Genomic DNA, 18,415 nt, shown 5'->3' with positions numbered 1-18,415 from the left:
TTCTTAGACCCTCACGGTGTAATTCGCATTGGAGGAAGACTGTCTAAATCAGACCTTCCCTATGAAGCCAAACATCCTGCGCTTCTACCCAAACGTGACCGCGTCGTTGAACTTCTTATCGATCATTATCATACCGCTAATTGTCATACTGGACCTGGATTGCTCACGTCTATTCTTCGTCAACGCTATTGGATATTAAATGCCAGATCTATTATACGCGCCCGCTGTAGACAATGTAATGTTTGTTTCCGCTTGAACCCGCAGCATCCATCTCCCAAAATGGCAGATTTACCCGCATTTCGCATTCAAGATGCTAAAGCTTTCGTACATACTGGTACTGATTTTGCAGGTCCTATTAGCTTCATTCCCACTAGACGAAGGGGACAACATTCTCAAAAGGCATACATATGTCTTTTTATTTGTCTAGTTACGAAAGCTATTCATATAGAATTAGTTTCTAATCTTAGCACAGATGCGTTCCTTTCCGCCTTTAAAAGATTTATATCTCGCCGCGGTCCAGTATCTGTTATGTATTCAGATAATGGCACCAATTTCGTCGGTGCTAAAGCCCAGCTCGACGAAATATATAACGTATTAAATAATACTGAATTTCAAGATGAGATTAAGCGAATGCTAATTGATCATCACATAGAGTGGAAAATGATCCCTCCCCGCGCCCCACACTTTGGTGGTATATGGGAATCCAATATAAAAAGTATAAAAACGCATATGTACCGTGTTGTAGGTAAACAACTTTTTACTTATGAAGAACTTCTAACAGTTCTTGTGCAAATTGAATGCATTTTAAATTCTCGACCGCTTGTAGCGATATCAGCTGATCCACATCCGGACGTCTTGACACCAGCACATTTTTTAATGTCCACTCCTTTGCGTTACTTGCCTTCAACAGAACTGAAAGATGAAAAATTAACTTTAACCAACCGCAAGAAACTTTTAGACCAGCTTGTTTTATCATATTGGAATAAATGGCGCCTCGAATATTTGCACACGCTGCAAGTTCGTCAGAAATGGTGCACACCTGAACGTTCAATCGAACTAGGTACGGTTGTAATAATAGGCAATGATAATGTACCGCCTTTGCATTGGGTACTTGGTGTAATTACCGAAGTTTTTCCCGGTTCCGATGGTGTGGTCAGAGTCGCTTCTGTTAGAACCAGTACTGGTGTCTATAAGCGCCCAGTAACTAAATTATATCCGTTACCTACACAATAACAACTTATAACGCATGTATTTATTACATTAACTACTCATTTATTGCCTTGTTTCAATTTAAAATTATAATTTTAATTTTATTTCTTGAATATTATTCGCATTATTATTATGCATTAATTTAAATACTTTAAAGCTCTTCGATGTGAGGACTTTATACATTTTGTTTTCTTTAGGGAATTGATTCTTTACGGTTTCCTGGATGTATTTTGAAGTTTTTGTTTATACTTAGCAAATTGCAATAATACGTCATGTTCCCCCTTTTCTTTCTTTTCTTATTAAAATTTCTTTATTGAAGTCCTAATGAACTTCAAGGCGGGGAGCATGGTTGGGCCTATGTCCAACTTTCTTCTCTTCCTTTTCTTCGGTGGCTCCAACTCTCAAATTATCTAGCTGCATGAGATGGTTTCCCACTAATCTGTTTATCGGATTCGGGGCCAGCACCTTCGCAGGAGCCAACCTTCGCGGAAAACCTCTATAGAAATTAAGAAGAAAAAACTCTATGTTGTCTTGGAACGTCTGTCAACGAAGTCAATGTGAAAAATCCGCTGAATATTTGCTGAAGATATTGAAATAATCAAAACCGCAAGAAATATCGACGGGTCGACCCTCGAAGCCTGGTCTCCGTCTTCTGATCCGCAGGTTGGTGGTTTCCGTTTTATGCAGCTGTATTTTTGAGTTGTTTGGAGTCACCAGCCGAACCCCGCATCATCTTTCTTCCCCGCAATTTTTTAATATGTATAGTAAAACGATTAAAATTTCTAATGTAATCAGATCGTTTCGTTTTCTTCACATAAGTTTTGTTTTGTTTAATAATTAAAAGTGATAAAGCTTATAAAGTCACTATGATACACTGAAAAAAATAGGGCTATAATATAATTGTTGTGCTAATTTAATACTTACTTAGAATGTTCAGAATGCAATATTCGCCCGCAGTGAACTAAAAATATAGCAAATTAAAAGATAAGATAATGTGCAAACAGTTCCAAGTTCCAACCACTATAGTTCGCAAGGACAATAGTTTACATATTATTACTTGTTTGAGTAAGGGCTGGTTCCCACGGAAATCCCGCAAAACTGGACTGTCCTGTGAATACACATTTACCATGTGTGTTTGTAATTCGAATAACAAATTAGAACGGACCTAGTACTACTAAACAGGATTCTGTAAAAAAAGTTCCTGCAAAAAACAGGATGTCTCTGTGGGTGCAAGCCCTTTTAGAGATATTAAAGTTAGTTACAATCGATAGCACATTAAGTATGACATATTTCTGTTGCAAAATAGCACGTTTATCACAGTCGCCTAAAATGGCTCAGAATTTAGCTTCATGTGCCGTTTTCTAGATAAATGTTGATTTGTATTGTTTAATTTCTGCTACTAAATAGGTAAATATTTTTTCTTTCTTTCTTTGTGTGGCTTCGTCCACGTGATATCGATCTTTCACGGATTTTGTCATCAATTTCATTTTTTTCATTTAATAAAAAGCGTTTCATTATCAATCTATTCGTTTCGGAGATTAGCTGGAACTGCTGGAACAAAAAAATATTTTAAAATATGACGAAGATTACATAAACGGCATCAAAAAAGAAGGATATTTTGTATCTATGCGCAAGAATGGAACAAAGCATCACACAGATCACACTTGTGTGAATAATTAAATACTAATGGATGGATGAAGCATAACAAACTGAATACTGTAATATCTTATGTAATTATAGTACCTAAGACTAGCGGCCGCCCGCGACTTCGTACGCGTGGATACCGTTTTACCCCCTTAGGGGTTGAATTTTTCAAAATCCCATCTTAGTGAGCACCTAAAAAGAACGCCCATGCAAAATTTGGGACTTTTAGCACTTGTAGTTTCTGAGACTTCGTGATAAGTGAGTGAGTAAGTCAATGACCTTTCGCTTTTATAGAATCGACATAATTATGACAGTATGTAACATAGATCAGCATTTTAACGCTGTTGCGCGCCTTCTTGGCTGGTAGCCTCAGTATGGTCTCGGTCAAGAGGGCGCGCAATCCGCAATCCTCATCGTATGATGGTTCCCGCTGAAAACCAGCTTCTCGACATGGCGCTTGCTATGTCGCGAATATAGCTGAGCGGACGCCACTTCAGCATAGTTTTAATTTAATGTTATAAGTAAGTATGTACTGTATTTTTATTTTATCTTTTCTATGCTGAATAAAGTGTTCTTATTCTTATTTAAGAATTGTTTCATAAGGGCCCTTTTCCACGGCAATCAGTTTAGCAGTATCCAGTAATGCAGGATCCCGCAAAAACGGGATGTCTCCTTGGGAAAAAGTCCTTATTTTGGTAGTTATGAAGGTCCAGTGTAATGATGTCAATTTAGGGATGGTCAACGATAATCAATTGGCAGTAACCAATAAAATTACCCCAAAATATCAATAACGTTTTATGTGTCAATATAACAATGAGCACAGATGAAGTAGAGTACCACGCCTTTGTTATTACTCTTTATTAATCAATTGAAGAATAATCAGATCCAATTTTTGTTAGGTTACTTCCTAACTACTTTCTACGTATAAGAGTTACTGGATAGGGTAAGTCCAGGATAGATGCCCCACTTTTTGAAACAGCTCTGTAACTCGGTCAGTAAGTTTTTATCAACAATTTGACCTTAGTATCTGTAAACTTTGGTCTTTCGTCTATGATATTACTATAATTATTTTAGTTTAAGTTATACCGATTCTGAGTAAATACCATTTTAATTGACCTCTAAAAAGTGGGATAGACGCCTAATGTGGGGGATAGAAGACTCACTGTATGATTGCTTCAAAGGATAGATGCCTGATGCAGGGATAGATGACTCGTTAATACAGTTTTTGAATTCTAAGGATCAAATGCATTTTGAAATCAAACAAGCCAAGTATTGTATTGTATTGTAAATTACTATGTTTGAACCAAATAAACAATTTTTCATTCTTTCTTTCTATTATTATCTAAGATTGTTTGTTATTATATGAATTAAAAATGAAATTTAATATTTTTTATTAAAAATAGTACATAGTACATCCACCCGAAGTCGGGTAAAAAGGTAATTCGATCAGAAGGGCACCCTATTTATTACTTTCCTAAGGTTAGCCGTACTACTGCTCGTTTGCCTCCTGTCACATAAAAAAAAAACTACATTCTTTTTTTTCTTCTTACTTGCTACCTGTGACAAAAAGAGCAGGTTAGGATAGATGCCCCTAGGTGCATGGGACATGGCCCTAAGGGCATCTATACCCAAAAAAAATTAGGCACCTATCCTATGCTAAAAGGATAGTTGCCTAATTTTTTTTTAATAAAAAATATAATAACACTAAAAATCGAATTAAACATTGCTATCCCGTCTAATTTATAAGATAGTCTATCAAATTATATAAAAATCTGCTTCATTTTACAGCTGACAAAAAAATTATCCATTAAAAGATACTTACCAATTTTATTTCGACGCTCGCTAAGGTTTGGCCGCGGAAGATTTTTGCTCTCACTGGCTAAACGAACGCACTCTTTGATGGTTTGCGAGGCGAAAAGTGGTACAGGGAGGTCCCTTTCTATTATAGGTACTATAACTTTAGGCTAAGTTGCTTGTAACATAGTGTACTTAAAATCGCGGCACCTATCCCACTGGGGCATGTATCCTGGAATTACCCTATAAAAAGCTTGGACATAAGTATGTATAAAAGCTTCGTCCGTAACATTGCCTATAAATCGTTTCATCCACGAAGACGCGCCCCACCATTCTTCCGCTAATGTTTGAGTGTTATCGGTACACGCTAAGTCATCCACGAGTGCACACACACACTACAATAATGATTCTCGGATTGCTCGGATCAAACTCCCCGCACCCCGCGCTTCCCTCGACCAAAAATTGGTGGGGTGCGTCTTCGTGGATGAAACGATCTATAAAAAGTGTGTTTTCAGTGGCAAAACTTTAACAATAAAATAAAAAGAGAAAAATAATTTGTTTAACGATAATGCCCCCACGTCAGACCTACCTATCTTCTTTTTTAGTAAATGTGTCTGAGTGATGTTTATGAAAGGACTATAATCTTGTTAATTTAAACACCCATCCCACCTTCTATAGATAACTTTAATTAACCTATTAAAGCAAAAGCTATTTATACAAATAAACACACAATAATCATGAATGACGTCAATAGATTTTTACTATCGATTCATCGGGGCCGGCATAATAATTACCTACATAATATTATCTTTATAGTAGCACGTGTTTTCGTGGTGATCATTGAATATTAAAAGCAAAACAATTAACTAATATCTCCTGGCATAATATTATTATCTTGGCCTGCCTACTATGTTATTCGATGTAGATTAGAAGATATACCTAACGTACGAAGATTTAATGAACGCTACTGACAACGCCACTCTTGTAGCGGAGTTTTGGGCTGACACTACTGTTACTTAGATTTGTTGTCTACACGACATGAAGAAGAAGTTGATATAAATGGATCCTTATCCATTCACAGGGCCTTCCCTGTTCACACTATGGCACACGTTTTTATGCTAGATGTTAAACTTCTTCCTCCTAAGGCCCAGAACAGACGGTGAAACGCAACTGCAACGAAACTGCAACTTTCTGATGATTCTGATTAATGAAACTGAAACTGAAAGTTTCAAACTAGTCGCGTCATGTGTGGTCTCTCAACGGACGCTATGGCAGAAACTTAGATCCAACTCAAAAGTAACTAGCAGTTGCAGTTTCGTTGCAGTTGCGTTTCACCGTCTGTTCTGGGCCTAACTCTAGATTAAAATGACATTTCCATACTAAATGACAATTTAAGCCAGAGGTCAACTAAGGTGTAACTTTTATTAATAAGAGGGCTTGTGTATTGCCGTTTTCTTAATTTTTACTTAATTGGCAGACAGTTTTCCCTAATATTTTTTTTGGCAGTTAAAATTCTGTTAAGCTCTTCAAATTGTCTCATTATAAATTATTATGATAAAAATTGCAATAACAAAGCGTTTAAATTAAAGTGATAAAAATGATAGGCATATTGTTTATAATACATACTATGTCTGTGTGGGGTAATCTTGGAAAATAACAGTTTTTTAACTGATAGGAAATGAGACTACGCTACTGTACTTATTAACAAGAAGGGAGACTTAACCTAACCTTTATTGTAGCAACTATACAATAATCTTGTGTTATCAAAAAATGTAGAGTCATATTTTTGTAACTTCGTACGTATTAAAACTGCATAAGATAACGTAGTTTTTAGTTTAACGTGCCTTTGTTTACACAATATCATAGACTAGCGGCCGCCCGCGACTTCGTACGCGTGGATTCCGTTTTACCTCCTTAGGGGTGGAGTTTCGTAAAATTCTTTCTTAGCGGATGCGTACGTCATAACATTTGCTGCATGCCATATTTCAGCCCGATTCGTCCAGTGGTTTGGGCTGTGCGTTGATAGATTACTATGTCAGTCAGTCAGTCACCTTTGAGTTTTAAATATTTAGAAGATTAATCATCTTTACTATTGTTTGTTATCTATCAGCAGTAGGTATATAGAAGCTAAAGAATAATAATGTTGCGGATTGTCGCGGAACTTGGCAGACGGCATAAACCTTTATTTCCGTAAGCTAATAAAAATACATAGTTGCAGACAATGTAATTAGTTATGCGATATCGATTCGGTAAAGTCTTATACATTACTGTAGAGGAACGAAAACAAGACCGAACCTATATTATGTATATCTAAACATCAATATGTATAATGTACATCTAAACAAATACCATTTTTGAGTTTACTTACCTTTTTACCGGGTCCAAATATAGACTTTTAAGTATTTACAACTACTGTTGAATACTGCCGTTTTAATCCTTCTTATAAAGCGCTATTTTTGGAATTTATTAATTCCTGATTGAGCATCTTGACCGAATTCCAAAAATAAACCCTGAACGTCTGTATAAGATATCAATAATAAATAAACATAACAACATTGGCAATAAAAAACAATGTTTAAAGCCGGAATGCAACGGACAGGGTTACGATGCTCACCTTCTTATCTGAGGATAACGGCACGATAACCCTAACACCATTATGCTATTCATTATCATAATAATCTGCTTATTCATTGATACTTATCGTTATAAACACGGCTGTAAAAGAAGTCCATCGTAAAAGCTAGATCATGCGGAAACTTACAAGGAATCTATTAAATTGGTACTTTATGAGGATATAATGAGAAGGTCCTCTCATTTTTATCGTATAACCACAGAATAATAATAAGTACTACGTACAGAAGTTTTACTTCGCGAAGGTATTTAATAAAATGTATGCTCAATGTCAATGTAGCGGGAAGGCGCTGGATGCAGGCCGCTACCAACCGTGCGATGTGGAAGTCATTGGGGGAGGCCTATGTTCAGCAGTGGACGTCCTGTGACTGAAATGATGATGATGATGATGCTCAATGTCATTAGCAATATGGTGTAATTTAGCCTGTCTCAAGAGTTAAGCACCATTTTGTTGACAAACGTCAGTGATCGGCACTGCGCCGAAGCTATAGGGCTGACTTCGGTAAAATGATGTGACGTGAGGTGCCAAACTGCGGAAAATGGCGGAGGAAATCATTGAGTTATAATGTACTACGTACTAGAGAAGACATGTCAACTAGACTGTTTCTGGCACGCAAACAGGTCCATGGACCGAAATTCAATTAGTATGTGCTCAGCGGTTGCTGTGACAACACGCTTGAGTGCAGTTTTATTTTTTGAAATATGCCATCCTATAGACGAAAATACTGTTCAAATAACCCCAGATACATATTAAGTAAAAATCAAGGAATGACTTTTTACCATTAAGTTGTACATTTATGCACTTAAAACACTAATTTAATTTTAATTTGTTAATTACAAGGCGTCACCGCGGCGGCAGCCATTTTACGAAAATTTCAAAGAATAAAAATCGCAGACTTGACACTGACGCATAAATTAGTATACGAAAGGAAGGTTAAATACAGCAATAAAAATATTTTTTTTTAGATTATAAGCACTTTGTATTGCACAAATTACTAATAGTCCCGTCCAGCCCCTAGTGTTAAGCTAAATAAGCTTGGGTTACGGGTGGGCTCACACTATAGTCGTGCGGCATCATGGATCAGTGAGATTGTTTGAATCTCACTGCTGTTGTTCGTATGCGACTGGTTAGTTAGTAAATCACCCTAATTATTGACACCTAGCTCACGAGATAGGCTAAAATTATAATAATTGTACAGTGTGTCTGGTCACCAGTGTCCGACCCGTTAGGGCGCAATAATATGATCAATTTAATCGACAAATCCAGTATTAAAAAATTACAGCTATTTTAATTTTTTTAGTTTCTGAGTCCGGATGGATTCATTTATTTACCAAATCTACCGATGTACAGGACCTATGAGTATAAAAGTGATTCGTTCGACAGCTGAAAAAGTAAGCAATACGTTGTCATCAAAAGCTTCCATTTAAATTTCTTAGAAACACTTGAACGTAAAAAAATGATGCTTCTTTTTAGATTTTTCAATGTTACAAAAAACTAGAAAGTTTTACATTTTTAGATGCACTAAGTCATTACCTAAAAACTGATATACCTTGGCTTTAAATCAACTAGTCTAGGTGCTAGCTACACAGGAGATGCAGCAGTGAAAAGGAGAGGTGGGAATAGTCCCGTAACTTCTACCTCACAGCTATTATACGTGTACTCAACCACTGAGTTAGTTAACAATAGAGACAATAAAATAACTGAAAGTTTCTGACTTTCAGTTATTTTATTGGTTCTGGAATGAAGGCGTGGGTCATCCCTAGCTTTGTTCCTACCGTTACGAGTAAGAATTTTTCTAAAATCTCAAGATGGACTGACTGAAGATAGCAGGAAGACGCTGGGTGCAGGCCACTATCAACTGGGCGATGTGGAAATCATTAGAGGAGGCCTTTGTTCAGCAGTGGACGTCCAGTAGCTAAAATGATGATGACGATGTTTCCTTACAGTATCCAATTCAATAGGCAGAAACTAAACGTAAACGAAGTGTCGCCTCTGTAATGGTATCATTATCTATAACTCATAATATTTCGTGCGCTGTTGGATGACAGTTTTAAACTAGAGATGGGTAATTTTTTTATCGAATTAGAAAATACCAGTTAACGATTCTCAAGGCGATTATCGATTACATTAGATTTTAATCGGGAAGAAAAATAATTAATGGCTTAAGCATTAGTATGAAGTCCATACGCACTTGTAGCACAAGTAACACGATTAGCCTCAGTCCCCTCAGTTGTGAATTCGGAATCGCCAGTTGTAATTTTAAAATCGCATCACAGAGTGAAGTAACTAACACCAAAAAACGGCAGAGCGAAGTGATTTCGAATGTTTCAACTGCTACGTTTTGTCACTTGTCTAGGAGGGCTAATTTTAGTCTAAGGGAGGGGAGCTTAGATTACATTACAGGAAACGCACAATATGTATAATAAAAGAAAACAATGCTTACATTATTTTCTTTTATTATACATATTAGCTACTTATAGCTGAACCTTTTTGCTATTGAGCACCATGAAAATTTAACACAATTTAGCCGATTTGTTTATTTTCACAATCGATTCACAATGTCTATGATGAGGCGACCGCAGGAACGTCACTATTCGTGCAATCCTATCAATGAAGTACGACATTTTCTGGTGCAGTGGGTCTAGTCAAAATGCCATCGCAAACCAATGTGAAGTTTTCACTAATGTCAGTCGCCGCGTCACCAGTGATTCGATTCGATCGGAAAATGGCAGCCAAAATGCACATTGAACCACCAACGACGCGGCGATATAAAAGTTCATTCAAAATCGAATAAAAGTTAAAAAATGTCTATGACTTTGCGATTGTTTTTACTTTTTCTAGCTTTTTTTTTTAAATTAGTTTCTTCCTTCTTTCTGCTCTCTGTTTACGTCTATGCTTCGCTGTCAAACTAGCTGTCAAAACGACATCGCGATACGGATTTGTCAAAACAGCCTTAGGGTGGGTTGCACCATCTTAGTTTAACTTTGACAAACGTCTAAAATCTGTCAAACTCCATACAAAAAACACCGGTTAACGTCATAGTTACGGTCAAAGTTAGGTGGTGCAACTCACCCAATTGGTTTTCGATCGAATCAAAGCTTATCACCGGGGTTTTAGTAATCGCAATGAAAATGGCGGGTGTTGCGATTCGATTCGATTTTGATTGAGTCATAAATGCATGTTGGCTAAGCCTTTGTATGGGAAATTTCAATCCAGTCTTTCGATTATCGATAGGTAGGGCTTTGCGATTCGATTTTTTGCCGTTTGACTAAGCCTTTTTTGTTATCGACCTCTTTTGCGATTTGTTTATTTGTTTGCGACTGGTTTGCGATGGGTTTGCGATTTTAAAGTGCGTTTTGACTAGACCCACTGATTTTATCGCCATAAATTATGAAACTTGTAGTCATGGATTTGACTGACAGCTGTCCGTCAAATTCCCGCCCCGCACCCCGCACTGTACATATTTTGTTCGCGATGTCTGTTCTATACGTAGTAATATTACTTCAATGGAGGAAATACATGATTCAGCATGAATTATCATGAATAATATTAACTACTTATTTACCTCTCAGTGCCTCAGGGAGGCAACTCAAAAAAGTACATTCTGTGTTTTTATTATTATTTAGGCAGTTAAATACTGCACAGTATTTAGTACACTATTTTCTTTATTTTCTTCCATCATACACAAGAATACGCGTGCGTGAGTCAATGTTCGCTCGTATGTGAGGCCTTGTCGAATAGTATCCTGTAGGTGGGCCATCGTGCGTGTTTTGTTTTCGATGTAAACTCGCGGAGATGAACAGGCCTGGTATAACAGCTAAGGTCCCAGCCCTGCTCTAGGACTATGAGTAAGGACCGGTTTTCATCAAAGCGGAGCAGAGCATTTTGAATAAGTTACCAATCAGATATTATTTCCTTTTCTCCGCACCGCACCACCGCCGCTGTCAAATTCTATAGAAAAATTCCATCCGCCCGACACTTCTCCGTTCCCGCCTTGGTGGAAAGTTAACTATGATATTTAGCGAAAGACACGTCATAAGATAGTTGTCTGATATTAGCTCGATCGAAATAACTCGTACCTAACTTCTGTAAATGCTAGGGAAAAATAAGATTTAACTCAAAAATGTAACTTGACGATCCCGTTAGTGAAAGCGATGTAATAAATAAGTGAAAGTTTGAGGAGAGCCTTTTTTCACATGACCAAAAAAAAGCATTTTAGAATCAGAATACGTACGTATCATTCATACAAAAGTCACTTACAATAAAGTACTAGTACATCGTAAGTTATTGTGACTTTCAAGACTGAACTTGAATACGGCCATGTTGTTTTAATTAAGCTCATCTGAAACATTGTATTACAACAGGGTACTAAAGGAAAAATTACGATCAGTTAAAAGGTCAAAACAAGGAAAAGTGATTAAAAATCGGAAAATTTTCAATGCCTAGGCTATTTTGACCGAGACCTAAAAATAATGATTGCAAATTAATTCCGCGATGTGCTATCGAATATTGAGTAGGTATTTAACGTGAATTTAAAGTGGACATTTTGTTGGCCGTATAGGCGTGAATGGTGGACGCTGCATATTTTATCACTTTGATAAAAATATTTTTGTTTACGTTTTATTTTTAGAAATGGAATCTGCTTGGACGTTGATTTTATTATTTAAAAATATTTTTGGGGCATGCATGAATAGAGCTTTTAAACGTTACTTATTTATAAGAAGCAGAAGGTATATAGTAATTTGTATTTATCTTCTTTAAAAATCTAAGGTTGAGTACCAACTTACTTTGACTGTAACTTTAACAATAGCCGGTGCTTTTTGTATGGAATTTGACAGACTTTTGACATTTGCTAAAGTCAAAATAAAATGGTGCAACTCAGCCTAAACTTGTAAGCAATACTAAGTAGCCACGGTCATGACATCAGGGGGTCTTCTCCACCAAGTTATAACTGTATTTTCAGATGAAGTTATTCTTGTTGTCCAAAGCATTTAGCTATCGTTATTCGCATCATCATGAACCGATGAAGCTGACCTAAAACATTTTGAAGTCCCTAACAAAACACTTTCTTTCCAGAACCGACGCAACCCCCTTCATCCAGAATGGGACCAAACCAGTCATCAGCAAGGCTGACACGAAGAAGCAGAAGGATTCCACAAAGGCCGCTGCCAAGGCTGCCAGAGGAAAGGCCTTTAGGCAGGTCTTGGCAGCCCTGATTGCCAACCTTGGCACCATCAACACTGGAATGGCATTTGGGTTCTCAGCGGTGGCACTGCCTCAACTTAAGAGCAATGAGTCTAGTATACATATTACGAACGATCAAGCCAGTTGGATTGGTAAGTTTGTTCTTTGTTTTATTGTATAATTTGACCATTAGATAATCTCAAAATTGCTAGCCAATTTCAGAGCTACTTGCTGAAAAGTTACTCATACCTAGTCAGTTAGGATATTCTTTGCAAATAAAAATCTTTATCTGCCAACTTAACGAAAACAGCTAGCAGATAGAGATACCAAATAAAATTGTTGTAGGAATTGAAATGCGGTTCTAATTCCCACGTATTTATTTGCCCGAGATAGAAAATAATATAAATAGTAACTAATCTAATACAATCGTCGTTCGTCACACTCACACACTCTTCCTTCTCTTTCACACATCCTTACGTTCCATTTCACACTCATATCCTACATAGTGGAATCGAACGAAAGGAAACCTAAGGACATAAAATATGAGCATTACACGATAAAGGGAATACAGGGAAATGCTTATACCTGCCAAAATCTCTTTCAGTAGAGTTTCGGTTTGTTTAAGTAGCCGATTACATGCTATTCTCTTTATATGTTTCCATAAATGTGTTCTATTATAACTACGATTGCAACACATTTAGCTACGGTTGTCCAGTCACTTCCACTGAAAGCAAATACTTTTGGCACAGTGCAAAACAAAAGCCAACGCAAAACGTATTAGTTCTGACAAATAAAAAACAAAAGACGGCTATGAAAAGTGTTATTCATTTGAAAATGTTACTCTAATATTGTAATAAATAAAATATGACTAAAAAAACAAAACACTAACGATTTGTGTTTTCATTTTCAAATTGCAGCCAGTCTCAGCGCAGCGGGGACTCCCATGGGGTGCATCATCAGTGGATACCTCATGGACGCCATCGGACGTAGAACGACTCTGATTGTTACGGAGATACCCCTTATAATAGGCTGGATACTGATTGCGTTTGCACAGAACATTCCTATGATTTATGTTGGTGAGTAAATCGGCACTGACAACGATATGATACTGAAATAACAAATCTGGCTTGTCCTTACTCCGCTTTAGTACCTACTAGCATTGTAGTTAGCAATTATGCTTTTTTCAACTCGAGAACCATTATTATTCTTTTTTCTGCAGAAAGTAGTTAAAATACTTAATTTATCGGAACGAGGTTTTAGTTCGGAAGTACCAACATTGTAACTGCTTCACATTAAAATAAATCGTGATGATTACCTACGCACGAATGTGACCGTTTATGAACTTCTACATTAGGTTTACCTTATATTGCTAAATTATTGCATCATTTTGGCAGTGATTTCATTGCTCGTTTGAAATAGCATATTTTGTCACTTTCGTCAAGAATTCCTGGTAAATTATCGCTATTTAGATAAATGTGTACTTAAAGTAGCATTGCCAAAAGATTGGTAAACAATTTAGTTACATTAAAGCTTATGAGACTCAAAATTTTTAAGAATTCAGTGGTATCCATCCACCCATTAACATTTTGCGACTCAGGCTTACTACGGCGAGCTACTTACAAATATACTGTAGCATTAATCGAGATTGAAATGTGAAGTTGTAGTGGAGTCTATTTTTTTTTCCTTTGGTTTGCTTTATCAGACCACTTCGACATGGAAGCGACTCCGAACATTCTCTACATTTTGGGTTACATCACTGGTACCTTAAAATGGTTGTATTTTTACCTTAACCTAATACTTTCTGTGTAGGTAGGTATTAGATACAAGTTGTGAATGGTTCTAAAAATAGGAACAACATTTAGCAATTTAAATATAACTTTTCCGCTTTAGACGACAAGTATCCTTATAAGTGTTTTTAACGGTTTAAATGACGTTAATACTATAGTAAAAGTGTTTCTTATCAAGGAGCGCAAACATATGTTTTGTTTTTCTTATATTTTTGGGAGTTTCCACTTAAATAACTGTACTAAACTGTAAACATATTTTGTAAGATAATCTATAAATAGTTACGCCTGTTTTGTTTCAATTAAGTTTGATATGAGTCAAAGACGACAAGCAAAATATCGCTTGTTCCCAACCAGTCACATTGTTCGTTCGTTTCACCCAATTTGGCTGAATTATTTCAACAACGACCGGTCCTGCGCCGCCCGCATCCAACATAGCCTTTGAGGGCTATGTTGGTTATCTTGCGGATCTCCTCATTTCTGATTCGATCCGCAGGAAAACTCCGAGCATAGCAGCCTCCATCCCCCTTTGGGTGACATTCACAACAACACAACAGGTGTTCATTTCGAATTGGTGTAACTGGTTGGGAACAAGCGCAAGATAACACCTGCTAAAACTACATAAGATCCTATCTATGTGCTTCCTTTTTATCAATGTATCTTGATGTGTCATCTAAACTAGTCTTCCCTCATCAGGTCGGCTGCTAGTGGGCTTCGGATCAGGCATGGTGGGAGCGCCGGCGCGAGTGTATACTGCAGAAGTAGCGCAGCCGCATCTGAGAGGGATGCTCGGCGCGCTGGCCTCTGTCGGCGTGTCCACTGGAGTCTTGATACAGGTTAGTTAATATGAACAAATAAATGTATTGTTGTATTAAAATTACTGGAAAAGTGTCAGTCGATCTCACAAGCATGGTTCCGTATCATCAACGAGATTAATCACCATGAATAGAAATAAAAATGTTCTTTGGATTAAAAAGATATTTGCAGGGTAGGTACCTCGTTTGTGGCCACAATATCCTATAACGGAAAGCGCGGCGTAGAGCATCCACAAAGTGGACCGACGACCTCATAAAGGTAGCAGGAAGGCGCTGGATGCAGGCCGCTACTAACCGATCATTGTGGAAATAATTTGGCTATGTTCAGCAGTGGACGCGTCTTATGGCTGAAATGATGATGATGATATTATTCATGAATATTTTGTGAGATATCAACTAGGATAAATTGTAAAAGAAAAATTTACTTTATAATGCTTACATTAGTTAAAACGTAGAGTCATGAATAAAAACATTTTAAGAATGAAGAAAATCAATCCGCAAGACGTGTCTCTCATACATCCATGTTCTTAGACCCATGTTCTGACTTGTATAATGATATGGGTTTCTGCCAATCGCTTTTTGGTCTATAGAGAATGACTTAACAAATTAGTTATCAAGGGTGAACGTAACAGGTCACATGTCACCACGCATCGCTTGCGCATCGTGCGCTCCTAATCATGGCGTCCGAATCGGCAGAGACGTCACTGTGACGATGGAGGTGTGCTCACATTGTTTAGAATTCACAAATTAACACAATTTACATATTCAATTATTAGTTGTTCACTAGCTATTGCGTGTTATTTGGCGTGACGAATCGATTTGTAACAGTTTACTGGGAAATTAATGGATGTAGAGTGGGTATGAAAATCTATCAAATTTTATGCAAATAATACTCATTATAAGTCTAGTTTGGAATTCAAGTCGGTAAAGTTTTAACAGACAGTTTAATCTTCAATTCCTGTGCTAAATAGACATAATAATGATATTATTATTAAATTATATCCTTTCTATCAGTCAGTTTTACTCAATTACGAAAACGAACTTATGTATCAAAATAGAGGGCAATTTTTAGAGATTAAAACATAAAGATAATTCGTTGTATGTACATACATACATACATAGGTATACTAAGAACAGTTAATTGTAGCTTCTCGTATTGACAAAAAGCCTATTTAAGTTACTTTAACAAGGTATATTCCTCACATAAACTTAAAAATTAAATGCGTCGATTGTCAAAAATAGTCTTATGCCGGAAAAATCTAACGCAGTTTGCTTAGTACCAGCGCAGTCGTGATAATCGTGATGTAGTGTCATGGAAAAATTGCTGAAATACACGATATCAGGCCTATACTGGTTTCAGCCACACACATGCGAAAATTAAGATGTCATAATTGTTGGTTAACACTGTTTTGGCTAAAAAATTTTTTATCCACCGAGAGGAAGCTCTTTAATTCTCAATACACGCACGTTATAGGAATATTGTCACCATATACCTAAGTATAATTTATGCCTTAGTTTCTAAAATCAGTAAGTCTCTATGATATTTTAGATTAGGTATAAGACAATATTGCGAAAATGTGAAATAAGTAACTTTTTAATTTAACGAATGATTTGCGTTCCAAATTACTTCAACTGGATATATTCTAACAAGTTTTCCAAGTCGGCCTTACATTCACTTAGTGGCAGATTCATGCCCTTAATGGAAAAACAAGCTTTTCTTAATTTAGCTTCAAAGTATATTTTTAAAAATTTTCCATTTGGTTAATTTATGTAAAAGTATACACAACACCTTGCTCATGAAATAATATAAAGACAGTAGGTATTTACAGTAAGAATGTTTAAAATTACACCCTGATTAGAAAACCCTGTGGAAAACATTAATTAATATAAGCGTTCGGGAACGTACCTATTAATCAAGAAAAGTTAATAAGTGATTGAAAGAGTTTTCCAAGAATATTATGGTTTATCCGTTTCTAAAGAAACTTATTAGTAAACAATATTTCATAAACAAAATAATAAATTGAATCATCAAGTAAATTGTGCCACAATTTTCCTAAACAACAGAAACTAAGTTTTAAAGTAAACGTTAGTTGTTTTCTCACTACTCAAATAAACTAAGTCGAACAATATTTTTATTTCTATTTATACACATTGTTCGTCACTAAAGTAAATAATAAACAAGTAACGCATGTAATTCACACTTTAAAGGTAAATCTCGGTCCTTCAGTATAGAGTAAACTAACTAATAACTTTAAGGGTAATCATACGCACATTAAAATACCAAAATGATAGAGAAGGATGACCAAAAGCCAAAAACTTAACTTAATTTTAAGCAAAGGCAATCGACCGTAAACCGGACCTATTTCACTTACAAAATCCCTCTTATTTTAAGAAAATAAGATGCCAGAGTGTATTAAAACGTAGTCCCAACGTCGAGTCGTTGCAAAATATTTACACACAAAATCTATTCATTTACATTCAAAAATAGATTACTATAACTCGTGGTTCACGATGTAATTACTCGGAAGCGATTACTTCGTTATCAGCTCGTGATAACAGATAATTGAAAAGCATCTGTGTTGGCTCACCAGAATTAGATGTGTCAAGTGTAGACGACAAACAACAACATCATACGTAATATTTACATAATTTACGTAACCTATTGGCGGTCGTCACTTGTGGGCTGGAGTTGTCAGAAGATGAAGTGTTAATGGATGGATGGCACTAGTAAAACGTATTTGCGGCATAGAATTATCTTTTAACCGCCTCTGTGGTCTAGTGGTAAGACCACCTGCTTCAGATGCAGAGGTCCCGGGTTCGATTCCCAGTGAGGGCAGATTTTTCTGTTCGGTTTGGTTGGTAGTAGGGCTTGTTCTAAGTCCGCCTGGCTAGCTACCACCATCTTACCTAAGTCTGTCGCCATAACAACAATGTTAACAGCATTATTGTGTTCCGGCAGTTAGAGGTAAGATAGCCAGTTCCTCCGTGGTTGAGGATTCCGGGTGAAGCTCGCTTCCACCTTCGGCCTGATCGTCACTTACCATCAGATGTGATACAGGCCAAAAGCTTCCTCGTTGTGGATAAATGAAAATCTTTCCCACAATCTTTCAGTTCATTCTTCTTAAGTAGAGTGATCGTTCCTTGGGTGATCATCATCATCCAAGTCATTAGGTCTCCAGAGGATAACCCTCTTCAATTTACTCCAGGCAAATAGAGGATTTGATCTACACTCCATTAGGCTAGTCATTTATCATCATTATTTTTGCTCGTCGTCCACTGCTGAACATAGGCCTCCCCCAATAGATTCTCTAATTCAGTTGGTAGCAGCCTGTACCCAGCGCCTTCCTGCTACC

The 18,415-nt window shown here is 36.8% G+C and overlaps 1 protein-coding gene across 2 annotated transcripts in view; it reads left to right on the top strand.

The window, feature by feature from the left end:
* Positions 1-18,415, top strand: part of LOC135071218 (facilitated trehalose transporter Tret1-2 homolog) — a 46,467-nt gene that overhangs the window by 22,309 nt on the left and 5,743 nt on the right. For both annotated transcript variants that reach the window (XM_063964993.1, XM_063964994.1), the window contains 3 exons: positions 12,356-12,615; positions 13,381-13,539; positions 14,944-15,083. In XM_063964993.1, the coding sequence (XP_063821063.1) occupies positions 12,356-12,615; positions 13,381-13,539; positions 14,944-15,083 (559 nt within the window). The remainder of the gene's footprint in view (positions 1-12,355; positions 12,616-13,380; positions 13,540-14,943; positions 15,084-18,415) is intronic.

The sequence above is a fragment of the Ostrinia nubilalis genome, chromosome 4, assembly GCF_963855985.1.
Source record: "Ostrinia nubilalis chromosome 4, ilOstNubi1.1, whole genome shotgun sequence".
NCBI classification, from domain to species: domain Eukaryota; kingdom Metazoa; phylum Arthropoda; class Insecta; order Lepidoptera; family Crambidae; genus Ostrinia; species Ostrinia nubilalis.
Note: the sequence above shows the minus strand (reverse complement) of the source record. Positions and strands in the feature narration are given on the sequence as shown.